Source organism: Myotis lucifugus, unplaced genomic scaffold, assembly GCF_000147115.1.
Source record: "Myotis lucifugus unplaced genomic scaffold, Myoluc2.0 scaffold_187, whole genome shotgun sequence".
Lineage (NCBI taxonomy): Eukaryota > Metazoa > Chordata > Mammalia > Chiroptera > Vespertilionidae > Myotis > Myotis lucifugus.
The window spans coordinates 1078710-1092954 of NW_005871235.1; the positions used below are offsets into that span (position 1 = coordinate 1078710).

The window sequence follows — 14245 nt, forward strand, 5'->3', positions numbered from 1 at the left end:
GAAGTGACAGCTCAAGGTTATATGCCTAATAAGAGCTAGGATTAAGACACATAAATGTATAAATATTACATACATATATACACCATACACGTGTACACACACACACACACACACACACACACTCTTCTGGTTTCTTTTCCAGTATTGAGTTGAGAAAGGCTGTCAGCAGGGAACAGGTATTGGCAATTTTCCTTCAATGTATAAAACCAGTGAATACATTCTAGAGGGTAATGTTAACGTAACAGGAAGGGAACCTTAAAGATTATGAAAGTTAACCATACACTCTAAACTTTCCAAGGCTTGAGGATACCTATGGCCATTTGTAGAATTATTGCTAATTGGGCCAATTGAGTTATAGTTTAAAAGGGGCAAATTATGTCTATACCTGGTATGTTTGACCAGACATCCCTGGGAATCTCAGGAGTGGGCTGCACTTCCTATTTATCCTCTTAACAGCATGTGCCTGGATGTACACCAGTTATATTGTGGCCATTCTTTCCCAGAAAAAGGCTTTATAGTCTTCCTCATTTCTACAGGATATCTGTAATCCACATATAAGTTAAAGAAAAACAGTTGCATAGTGTTTTATAACTCCTATGCATCCAGTTATATTAAACTGATATATTTAAATATTCCCAAATGTAGCCCAAAAGGAAATAGAATGTTATGTATTTTATTTTTTAATGATATTTGGGCATTGCAAAAGGTTTCTTTCCTTTATAATATTATCAGCTCCAAGTTCACTTTAATAAATAAACAGTATTGAGATTTTCAAAAATAAATACATCTCCATGCACTTTGCAGGAAAATAAGTTGCATATATTTTTCTCAAGCCATGTGAAACTAAGTAAAACTCAGTGTTTATTTACTAAATTTTTACCTTGTGACCAGTATACAACCAAAGTTACTAAAGAATACATTTAATATTTTTGACACCACAGAGGATAATTTATCTGTTTCTTATGTATAACACTTAGAAATCTATGTTGTTGGTTAAGCTTAAATAATAATGTACTAACCAACAATACTTAAAAAATATTTTTCGGGTACTACTAAGATAGTAATTTCTATTATCTTCAGGGATGTCAAAGTTAAACATACATAAAATATTTAATGGACAATTCTATTAATTTTATTTACATTTTCTCTTATCATAAATAGCTCATTTATAATTGTATAAGAAGCAGATTTGCTGCTATTGACTAATGACTCTGTTATCATGGATTTTAAAGCACTTTACAAGCATCAACTGATTGTTTCCTTACAAAACAAAAGTAAAACCAAACAAAAATGTATGAATTAGGAATTATCCTTTTATTATTTCTACCAAACAGAGGTGGAAATAGGTGATTTGCCCTCAGCCAGGGAGACACTGTAACCTGTGACACAGCTAATAAGTTGGGGGGCTGATATTTGAGTCCCTACTGTAGATGTATCTACTTACCTCCTTTTTATAGGAAAGAAACAATAAAATGTTTTTAAAAATTAAGTTTGATAAAACTTGAAAGCTTAAATTTCCTAAAATTTATTTGACTAACAATTCTCCATGTCTAGAATTCGAATAGGTCTTAAATTATGATCATTGTAAAAATTTAACCACAAATATGTGTTTTGCTAAAATTGTAATGTAAATGTATTCCCCATATGATTATACTTTTAAAGTAGATGAGGAAATTGGAGGATAGTCTGGCATATCATAGGGGTAAAAGGAAGATTTTAAAATCATAAAGATAGAAAAATGATGAAATTTCCTTCAAATCATTACAAGGAAACAGTGATGTGAGTGGAAAGAACATGGATTTTGTATTGACACAACAGAGTAAAACTTATTGATCTATCATCTTTAAAAAAGATTGAAGAGCATGTGTAATAACACCAAACTCTCTGAGAGCCTTAGTTTGTCCACAGGAACCTTGTGACACATTTGATTAACATGCCACAAGCATTCTTCTACGTGTTTATATGCCTCACTTATCTGTTCACTGTATTGCATTTGCTTCACGATATTTATTTACTTACTAATTTAAACCTCACAATGACTTGTATTAACCTCATTTGTAAATTTAAGTGAGTAAATTGAAACAGAAGGCCCTTAAGTGTCTTGCAGGTCTCAAAGCTCTTAGGGGCAGAGCTGGGATTCAAACTCCAGACAGTCTAGCTCCAGAGTCCATGTTCTTAATAAATCTTACGATGGAGCCTGACACATAATTGCAATTCAATAAACAATAGTCATTATTATTATAGACATGTCAATATATATGTCATTTCTTTGTCATAAAAACTAAAGCAAAGAAATTCTACACCTCTCTTTACCCATTACATTTTACAATTCTTAAATGTCTTGGTTCGACCTATCATGAAGTTATTTTTATCCATTTGAAAGTGAAAGAAGTTTCCTAATCCATTATTTCATAAAATATTTTCACCCGCAGCTCCAACAAGTCTCTGGACATTCCTTGTAATGTCTCTAATTGGAGATGTCCACAGCGGTGAGAGGAACTAGCTGAGCTATTCACTCAGTTATGGCAGTTGAGTTAGCAGCAGAAAAAGTGCTGAGAAAACATTCTGAACATGACCAATGCTCAATATTATGTTTGCTTTATAATTGCTTACATTTTGTCTCTGTATTTTTTTTCTGCTCATTATAAGACTAAAGGAAATTTCTGGTTTTAATTAAGAAAAAATGCTGTAGACCAGGGATCAGCAAACTGTATCTCAGAGGGTCAGACTGATGTTTGATGACTTATTCTAGTATCTTATTCATTACATATTTTCTTGCTCTGGTTCCATTGTTATTATTATTTGTAATAAACTGGAAGCAACATAAGGAGAACAATATGTGTTTTATTTACCATTGAATCTTTAGTACCTAGCAAAGTAAATAACAGATAAATGTTCAATGAATGATTGAAAAAATAAATGAATAAAAACATTGCTACTACTAATCTTTTTTATCTGTTTAATTTATATGATCTGATACCATTTATTTATATATATGAGTATACTACTTAAGAAAGATGAGCATTTAAGAAAAAATTACAATAAATTCCTAAAATTTACTTTAAATTCAATAAATTTAATGGCTTACCTGCAAAGTACCATTTTCAATAAATAATTGATTAAAAAATCTGTTTACTAAATTTGAGTCTTGCTTGATGTAGAGCAGAAGTCCATAGGAACTGAAGATTGGAAATTCTAGGGAAATATTATTTTGTGGATTTAAAAATATATTCTGAAATTCTAGAAAGGAATCTCCATAAAACAAACACAACTGAAACCTGTAGAATCAGGAAAAAAAAAAGTAATTTAGGTTGGGATAGAATGCTCAATAGTTGGGTGTCACATTACTAACATTAGCATAAGGTTTTCTGAAATGGCTCATATCTGACTCTTTCCTGCATATTGCAAGTGTGAGCACCTATTTCCTTTGCCTTAGTCACAGTGGTTTGTCATATTTCTATGTATTGGGGGCTTCATAATCAAATCTCAATGGTAGGCAGGGTTGTCCAGATGATTAATCTTCAACGGTGCTTTTACTTAGATTTTATGTTATAGGTCAACAGAAACAGGAATATTTCTAAAAGTGTCACTATAAGATGTTGGTACAAAATTATGTTTTATGTCATTGTAAATTTTATTGGGTTGCTATTGAGCACTGATAGACATTATTGGAAGTAAAGGAATTGTCACCCTTTTGTAACAACATTATATTATCTGAGCTTCTTTAGAAGAAAATTCTCTCATTCTCTTTCTTTTTTTGTTTACCTTCTGAATGATTATATTTTAATTAGCCTTAATCTTTCAAGTAAAATATAGAGATATTTTGAGCAAAATACTTTGACAATTAATTTCTTAACTTTATAAATATGTGATTAAATGAAACATAGTTAGCTTATTCCTCTGAATAAGGTGTTAATTATTTTATATTATTAAAAGTTACTTTTCTTTGATGAACACATAATTAATTAATCACTGTTGGTTGATATATCTATAACAATGGATTTGCGTATCTCTTTTCATTCACTTTTTCCCTTCTGCTCCTCCTGTGACACACGTTCACGCACACCAACTCTCTGTCCTTAAACACTTCCGAAGTGTTTATTCTTTTACAATTAATAGAAGAGATAATTCATGAAACCATTTTAGTTTGCTGTTCATCAAGGTTAGATATTTTTGAAATATTTACTTTAAAACTTCTATAGATTTTATATTTTATATGGAGTGTTTTTCTTATTATAAATTTTCAATAAAGCTAAATTTTCAAACTTGTAAAAAATCTCTAAGAAAATAATTAGCTAAGCCTCAAAGCTATTTTTCCTTTTAACCAGAAATAAAAAGGCTCAAAATACTGCCAGAAAACATTTGTGCTTTGTAGACAATAAAGCAGATGCATGTGTTTATATATATATATATATATATATATATATATATATATATATATATATATCCTTCCTCTTTGTTGATTTCAGGGAGGAAAAAAGAGGGAGAGAGAGAGAAACATCAATGAGGAGAGAGAATCATTGATCAGCTGCTTCCTGCACACCCCACACTGGGGATTGAGCCCACAATCAGGGCATGTGCCCTTGACTAGAATCAAACCCAGAATCCTACAGTTCACAGGCTGATGCTCTATCCACTGAGCAAAACCAGCTAGGATGGATGCATGTTTTTTTTAATCAAGTACTTTACAAGAGAAGTAGGTCCAAAAATTGAAAATATTAACAATGTGCTTTTAATTCTGACATTCTAAGTGTTCTAGTTGTTCTATCTATGATAGAGACAGATATTTCTTCCTTATAAAGTTTATTTTTTAAAGCAACACAAAAGCTTTTATTAAAGAGTCTTTAATTGGAAATCAGAGCCAGTCATTGAGACATTAGAATTTATATGCTTTTTCTTCTGCAGGCAGTAGTTCGTTTTCTTGTAACTACTCAAAAATAAGCTAAAGCTGGAACACATTTTGGGAGTATCTTACCTGATATTAATCTGATAAAACTACTGCAAAGATTTTGGCCTATAAATAATCCTCTTCTTGTAAAGTTTTAATGCTGATGTTAAAGGCATGGTGCAATAGAATTTCACATAACATTAAATAATATGAAAAGTTTTTAGACATTTATTTGAGTAAATTGGGAATGAAGTCAAATATCCATCTGACTTAAAGTTCAAAATGTGAAAGAAGCTTGGCTGGAGTGGTTCAGTGGTTGAGTGTCCACCCATAAACCTGGAGGTAATGGTTCGATTCCCAGTCAGGGCATATGCCTGGGTTGTGGAATCCATCCCCAATGTGGGGCCTGCAGAGGTAGCCAATCAATGAGTCTCTCTCATCATTGATATTTCTAGCTCTCTTTCCCTTTTCATTCCTCTCTGAAATCATAAGAATAAAAGAAAATGTGAAAGAGAATAAAATATTTTCAGATGAAGACTAATATGACAACATGATTACATACTCAACATTGGTGAAATAAACTATTATATATCTTCAAATGCTTTAGAAATATTTTGTTCAATCAACAATTATTAACTCAAAAAGTCTTTTAATTCATTATTTTTAACCCTGTGCTGCAAGAATTTTCAAAGCACACAATACCTAAGTATTTAATCAGGGGCACTGTTTTACCTTAGCTTTTCAAAAAAAAATGACAACAGCCAACACTACAAAACCATCTAGTGTGAATGAATCAAAATTATACCTATTTATTTTGTCAGATTGGCAAAAACGTAATATATTTTTTGGTGTGCTGCAGAATTTGAGTGATTAGTTTATGTGTGCCATGAGATGAAAAGGTTTGAAAATCACTGGGCTAGTGTAAAATAATTCCATATACTTTTCATTATCTAGAATCCTACATAATAAAAGCCTAATATGCAAATCAACTGAACGGTGGAACTATGATGCACACTGGCCACAAGGGGGCAGATATTCAATGCAGGAGCTTCCCCCAGCCCCAAGGCCAGCCAAGGCAGGTGCCAGCACCCGTCCCCTCCCCCCCCACACACTGATCGTCCTGCTGGTTGCCCTGCAGATCGCCAGCCAGGCCTAGGGACCCTACCTGTGCATGAATTTTATGCACTGGGCCTCTAGTTAAATAATAAGTTTCTGCCTCTGGGTTTTCATTTTTCCAAATAGAAGAACCTTTATCTGAATTGCATGCCCTCATATTATAATTATTCCTTTGAATAAGTTTGTATGCTTTTGATACAAATAACCAGAAAGCCCAACTTTCAAATAGCTTCAGCACTAAATAATTTAATGGCATAAGCAACAAGAAGTTCAAGAATAGGGTGGGCTTCCAAATGGATGTTTATGTATGCAAAAGGTCAGCTGGCTTTTCATAAAATACCTAAACTTCTTTGGTCTCTCCATTCTGCTATTCACAAAGTGAGCTTCAATCTAAGACTTGCTTTTTTCCTGATTTAATATAGTGGCCAGTGGTAGTTTAAGTGATATACTTCCTCATTCATGTCCAATCCTCAGTTTCCTATAGTTTCAAAAGAGGAAGGAAGAACTTTCCCAATCACAGCATGAACCTCTCCTAACAGTTTACTGGCCCAAACTGGGTCACCAATGAAGCCCTCCACTAAAGATGAGGATGGGGTCAATTCCCACTGAGACTGCAGGGATGGGTTCACAGTGGACAAAACTGCTGTTCTGTTTAGAAGAATACTTCAAAATCAAATCTCATATACGCCAAGATTTATGACTTATTTCATGTTACTCTCTGACTGTTGGATTCAAATACTCAAAATGCTCAATTACATTGTTCCTGGCAATTTAAAGATTATGGTATTTGCAGGAATAAAGCATATTTCAAAGTAAATTATGAAATATTTGTTTCTTTCATAGATTTTCACAAATTATTCCATGGTCTATAAGTCAATGACAATTCATAGAGCAAGTATTAATTGTATAATGCACATGAAAAAGGAAGTTTAGAAAATAAATAATACTGAAATAGAAAGCAAGTGCATGCAGTTTAAGATTGACAGAGACTTTCAGTGTAGCCAAAGAAAACTTATAATAAATATGAGCTGCAAGGAAAGCTGAAAGAGGACTAGTCAAATAGTTGGATACTTTTTCCTGAAAGTAATTAACAGCTTTTTTAAAAAGGATGCACAACATAGGTGTGTGATATTTCCCTTTTGCCAGCAAATGAAAATTGGGAAAATTCCTTTAATAGTCACCCATGAAAATAGGAAGTAACTCAAAATACAAGTCAAATCATGCCACTCTGCTGCTTAAAAACCTATTTGCTGCCAGTTGCCTATGATATAATTTTTTAGTGTTTACTTTGTGTAGAATCTTTCCAATGCTTTTTTTCCCCTTTTGTCTTTTAATGTGGAGGATCCTTCCTATACTCATCTGCATTACCAGTTCTGTCACGCATTGTCTTTCCCATACATGGGGTTGGTTTCTGGGATCAGTACCCTTTTTTTTTTTTAATATATTATATTGATTTTTTTACAGAGAGGAAGGGAGAGGGATAGAGAGTTAGAAACATCGATGAGAGAGAAACATAGGTCAGCTGCCTCCTGCACACTCTCTACTGGGTATGTGCCCGTAACCAAGGTACATGCCCTTGGCTAGAATCGAACTTGGGACCCTTGAGTCCACAGGCCGACGCTCTATCCACTGAGCCAAACCGGTTAGGGCAGCATCCTATTTTTGTTGGACAGATTGTCAACCCCAAGCCAAACAAACACTAACTTAGATAGTAGAGCTTTATGATAAGGTCCTGCCATTGGACTAGGAAAGTCCTGCATATTCTTCTTCCTTAGGACTGTGTTACTTACTATGTCCTGTGCCTTTTGATATGAATATTAGAATCAGTTACAAGTACAAACATCCTATTGAGTTACATAAAAATTCTTATTAAAAATTGATTTGAATTCCATTGATTTTGTTAAAAGAATGTAAGTAATTGGTGTCTTTGTGATACTTTATCTTCCTGTACATGGACATATTTTTATGTCGCCATTTTACTAGGGTTTCTAAAATACTTTTTATATAGTTTTATAACTTTTTCATAAAGGTTCCATGCATATTTTCTTAGGTTAACTTCTAGAAAACTTAGGAATGTATTGCTACTTTAAATAGTTTTTTGTAAGGTTATATATTTAACTCATTATGTTGGTATATTGAAATTCAACTGACTGTTATATATTAAACAACCTTGTTGAACTTTCCTATTTTTAATAATACCATATCACTTGTGAGAAATGAAATTTTTTTTTGTTCCTAATTCTTAAACTCATTACATTGCCTAGGACCATCAGGAAAAACAATGAACTGAAATAATGATAAAGAAATTGTTTTTCTTGTTTTGATTTTGCAGGGAAGGCTTTTAAGTTTTCATCTTTGAGTATAATGCTTTGCTCTTCTTCTATAAGTGAACCTTTTAACTCATAAAGGAAGCTCCTAAACTAGTGGTTGCCAGAGGGGAGATGTATGGTGGTGGGCGAAATGGGTGAAAGGGGCCAGTTATAAGTTAAATAAATCATGGGGATGTAATGTATGTACAGCATGGTGACTATACTTAGTGATATTTGCAAGTTGCTAAGAGAGTAAATATTTTTTTAAAATATATTTTTATTGTTGACAGTATTACAGATATCTCCCATTATCTCCCCCTTTTCCCCCTCCCAGTCCCTATCCCCCCCCCCCCCGCCCCAAGAAGAGAGTAAATCTTAAATTTCCTTATCACAAGGAGAGAAAAAAGAAAACAAAATTGAACTATATATGGTGATAGATAATAACCAGACTTATTGTGGTGATCATGTAGCATATGATCACCACATATATGGAGTCATTATGTTGTATACCCGAAACTAATATAAAGTTACATGTCAATTATATCTCAATGAAACAATAGCAACAAAATGCCAGCTGGAAACAATAATGCAAAGTTACTTGGGCCATAGAAAAAAGATACCAAAGGTTATGAAGAAAAAAAAAATTTTCCTTTTATCCTATAGTCTAATTGTCACCCTCAGGTTATCTTGGCAATTATCAGCTTTAATTCTTGACAATGTCAGATTTTACTGATAGATAAGAAGAGAAACAGAGGTATAAACAGAGATACTTATTCCTAGCAATTAGCTTTTAATTAAATATAATTTTCAACTCTTCACCTGATTTTTCAACATTGTCATAAGTTTAAGACTAATTTTTTCTTTTAACTTGCAGCTGAACACAGGGAAGAGTACAGAAGAAAAACACACTCATGCTTCTCAAAATTGTGAGACAGATACATAGATAAAAGGGAGACTATGCAAGTAAAAATGAATAGATAAGATAATATAATTCTGTGAAATGTGGAATAAAATGGAGTCACTTATGTTAAGAGGTTTTAAAATGGAGCCAGGAGGCCTTTAAGGAAATGGGTCTTATGCGCATTCTCACCACATAGAATGTGAACTTTTGAACTGGGCAAAACCATAAACATTCCAGAATGCTGCAAAGACACCTACCATTCCTCACAGAGACAGACTTGTACTTAGGGATAGCTTTAACAAGCAGTCACATTAGCCAAAGTTAGCTTTCTGCTGTCAGCACCAATTAAGATTCTTTATGAATGGTCTAAACAAACCCCTTTTGTCTCCCAGAGGGACACTGTTTAGGTTGTTAATCGAATTATTGCTATTCTTTTAATCCCAAGTAAATGCTTTTCTTTGGTTTGCTTGATTACTGTCACCTCATGATGTAGGTTAATGACATACACACACCATTTAAACTATATACATATAAACTGTATGCACACAAACATACACACTCATAGAGCAGTCTTTAAGTAATTTGTCCATTGTTGGGAGTGGTTCTTCTATGTGAATATTTCTCCTAGGCGCAACAGGTTAGAGGATTTATTTGGACAATAGCTGCTTTAGGAAACTCTAAGTAGACCTACAGGCCACTGTCATTTCAGTTTGCCTTCTACTGATATGAAAGTTCATCATTTAAAAAAGTCAAATCATAAACCACACACATATGTCAAGTTTCCTCACTTATTTGTACCATGTGGCATTTTTAAAGCCACTTCCAAGTTCTTTTGGAATGAAGTATGGAATAGAGAAAAAAAGAGACAATATGTTTTTCATTGTGAGAGTGCGGGGGGGGGGGGGGGGGGGAGGATGGTTTATATGCCAAAAAAGTGGCATTTTCAGGGTGGAGGTGAGCAGCCAGGGACTGATACATGGTAAACATCTCAGGAATGGCATACATAAAAAAGTTGAGAAAAAAACATGTGAAACACAGAGCTTTATTTCCTCAGACCAATTTTGAAAATACGATGCCTTACTTTTTTTACATTCTAGTGACTACAGAAATTCTAGTGGTTTAACAAAGACATTTGTATTACTGGAAAAATAATCTGGCTAAGAACAATAATTCTAATGGTAAGAATATTGAATTTGGACTCAGAGTACTTGAATGGAAATTTAGTAGGTCATTAGTGTGCAAATTTGGGGCACAAAATGACATTTTTGGCATGTTTTAGGTTTTTTTCCAGGGCACATATTTTGAAAGTTCACTCTATTTTTGATTTTGGTAAAATGATTTGGAACTCATACTATTGAATAAAAGAGCTAAGTTGTCTTTATCTTTATTAGGCAAAACAATTAAATTTTCATTCCAGAAAAATATTGATATTTTACATCATTTATCTCTATCTGTAAATGAATGGATGTGTTGTGCCCAGATTTCAGGATCCCCAAGAAACCAACAGGGAGCCAGCAATTCGATGCAAAAGCATAAGAATCTGTATTTCAAGCTAGCTTGAGCTCCCGTCCACCAGACTCACCGACCCATTGGCTAGCCAAGTGGCCAAGAGAGCCCGAACCCCTCCCCGAGACCGGTTATATAGGGGGGGGTGGAGTAAGGGAGGAGAAAGGACTGTGCTTTGCCGATTGGCCAGACACAAGTCGATGTCCCGTTCCTGGGTGTGGCTAGCAGAGTCTTAGACTTCCGTGAAGAAGCTCCTTGCCCAACACGTGGCCAAGGTAAGATGGAGGACGTAGCCCTTACCCTGGGGGAAGGTGGAGGGCGTAGCCTTCGCCCTTTCAGATGAATAATCAAACATTTTAAAAGTAACTATTTGCTTATAATAACTCTTTAAAAATGTGTCTATTATTAAAATGTCTCAAAATCATAATAATCACCTACTTTTTCTATTTTCCTAGTATTAAGAAACAAATTTTTACTTCACAGTGTTGAGGACTAATTTTTTTAATGGCAAAATGACACAAAAATATTCTGGTGATTTAACCATGGTTCAGCAACCTTGGTACTTGAGTCTGGCTAAGAAAGAATTCAGAGCCAAGACTGAAATACAAGCAAAAGTTTATTTGGAAAGACACAGAGGTAGATGTGAGCAGTGGAAGAATTGAGCCAGCTGGGCTGTGTGGGCTCAGGAAACAAGTTACAGAGGTAAAAGAAGGGCCCTTGGGGCTTAGGAGAAATAAAGCAAGAATAAACATGCCTGGGGGCAGGAGAGAGAGGAGGCTTGGGCATGCTCCATAGAAGCTGGGTTTCTGAGAGGCTTTCAAGGGCTGGGGTTTTAAGGGAGGCCCCAGCGGGGATCTCAATAGAATATTCATCAGCTTTCCAGGTGTGTCCTTTCAGAGTGGTGGTCTCCACTGATTGGTCAGCACCAGGGCAGGGGGTCATTAGTCATCGAACTGCTGCTTTTCTGGGTCTGGAGCTCAACACAACTGAGGCCTATATGTTAGCTGTAGTTTCACCAAAACTCTGTCTCCATCGTCAACAGAAGCTTCGTTCCTAAGATGATTTGGAATGGGTCAGAACCTCATTGTGCTGAGGGCTTAGTGCAGTGGTTCTCAACCTTCCTAATGCCGCGACCCTTTAATACAGTTCCTCATGTTGTGGTGACCCCCAACCATAAAATTATTTTCCTTGCTACTTCATAACTGTAATTTTGCTACTGTTATGAATCGTAATGTAAATATCTGATATGCAGGATGTATTTTCATTGTTACAAATTGAACATAATTAAAGCATAGTGATTAATCACAAAAACAATATGTAATTATATATGTGTTTTCTGATGGTCTTAGGCGACCCCTGTGAAAGGGTCGTTCGACCCCCAAAGGGGTCGCCACCCACAGGCTGAGAACCGCTGGCTTAGTGCTTAAGTGAGTGGTCATGAAAGGGCTTATATGGGAGTCCTATGAGGTTATTCTCTGCCCCCCTTGTTCCTCCTCTAAGGTAGTCTATCACATGACTAGCAATGTGCTAAGGGAGGAGAGGTTACCCTTGGGTGAGGTTCCACCCTACAGTTGTCCCTTGGTAGGCACCCAGGGCTTTCTGCCCTGGTGACCTTCTATACCTAGTCCACTGTCCTTGCTCTGCTCATGCCTGTCTAACTGCCTACTACAATAAAATACTGTAACTTAAAACACATCTTTTTAATTCCAAAGTTATTTAAGATACAGATGTATTGATTTAATTTTGAGAGATATAAATGTTAAAGAATGAATTGCATCCTTGGAAAAATGTCTTGTAAAGATTTGAAACTTCTCACCATCTAGATGTCCTTGTACATTTCTGTGGGCTCAGTAGGATATCCTGACATATTAAGGTTAAAAATTAGTCTGATTTCATTAAAGGACTGCTGGATATGTCAGCATATAGGCAGTTTGATGAAAAATGTATCAATTCTAAAAGAGTTAACCAGTAGGATTTTTATTCTACTTTTATTCTACTTTTTTATTCTACTTTTACTCACACTTCTAGTCATCTACTGTTGTCATTTCCCAAGGCTTTTGTACATTCTGTGCTATGAATCGCCATGCTCCTCTACTTTTCACGCTGCCAATTTTAGTGTCCAAATTCTCAGGTCTATTTAGCCTGTTTCCATTTGTCCAAAAGCTTCCCAATTTTTATGTCTGCTTTCTCTGCTACCACTATCTTTGTCCTAGTGGATTTCTACGTTAAAAAAATATTTTTCTCATGATTTGTGAGATTTCAGGAGGAAGTGCAGGTAAAGTCTTGTGATTAATTCATCATCTTTAATTGGAATGCTAATTTTTGTTAATCTACACCTTTCAGTTAGAGAGGCTACAGAATTATTTACATTCCTACAGAATTTATTCTAATATAGTTAATTCTCAGTTTTAGCCTTACAGGTACATCCAAAATATATGTGGGCTCTGCCATGTCCTATTAGGATTTTATTAGTCTGATCGTTGGTTTGTTGAAATTATAAGTTTATCAATATATTCTAGGACCATAGAAGCTGCCCTCCTTTTTGGGAAGCATTCTATATCATGACACACTTTATTACTTTCTATCTACATCTATAAATATTACTTAAGCTATTGCTGCTGCAGGTTGAACCTTACATTCTAGAATCTACTCCCTTGGAATAATATATTTTAATTCAAGGCTTCATATAATATTGTGAAGCCAGTTACAACCCTTGGATATATCTGCTAAATTAAGGTTTTTTTTATTTTTGGAAGTTATAGAAAGGTGGAAATTATACAATTAGATACATAGCACAGTTTAAAATATAAAAATACAAATAAAAACTATCTTGGTTCCTTGTAAAAGCAATGTGTTCACTGTAAAGGTTATGTCACTATGGATGTAGCACAAAATGAGATAGAGATTTCTCAGGGTTGCTGAATATTTGCTAATTCTAATAAGAAAGTGTCATGATTGAATAATCAGATTCTATTTCCTTGAAATAGTCTTAGATAATATAGGGGTAGATATGCCTAACAGTATCTACTGCTGAAAAAAAAAATCAAATGTTAGCTAAAATATTTTTATTTATTTTTTAAATGTATTTTTTATTGTTGATAGTATTACAGATATCTCCTATCCTCCCCACCCCCAATTATCTTCCTCCTCCCAACATCTACCCCCCACCCCCGGGTCTTCACTACCCTATTGCCCCTGTCCATGGGCTATAAGTATATAAGTTATTTGGCTTATCTCCTCTTGTCCCCCCAACCCCACACAGAGGTATGTCAGTCTGTTCCATGTCTCCAGGACCTGACCGGGAATCGAACCGTGACCTCCTGGTTCATAAGTAGACACTTAACCACTGAGCAACACTGGCTGAGTGCAATCTTTTATTAAGATGTTCTGGACAAGAACCCATAATATCTCCTCTATTGATAAAACAATTTGAATTTTGTAGTCAGAAAACCTAGATTCAATTTAATAACTGTGAGACTTTGATTACTTTACTGAGATTTTGATTATCCTCAACTACAAAATAAT

General features: G+C 34.7%; 1 protein-coding gene across 1 annotated transcript in view; it reads right to left on the reverse strand.

The window, feature by feature from the left end:
• The window catches only part of EYS (eyes shut homolog (Drosophila)), a 1189235-nt gene that overhangs the window by 498303 nt on the left and 676687 nt on the right, over window positions 1–14245 (reverse strand). The window contains 1 exon segment of the mRNA XM_006096829.1: window positions 3089–3271. Coding sequence (XP_006096891.1) covers window positions 3089–3271 — 183 coding nt within the window.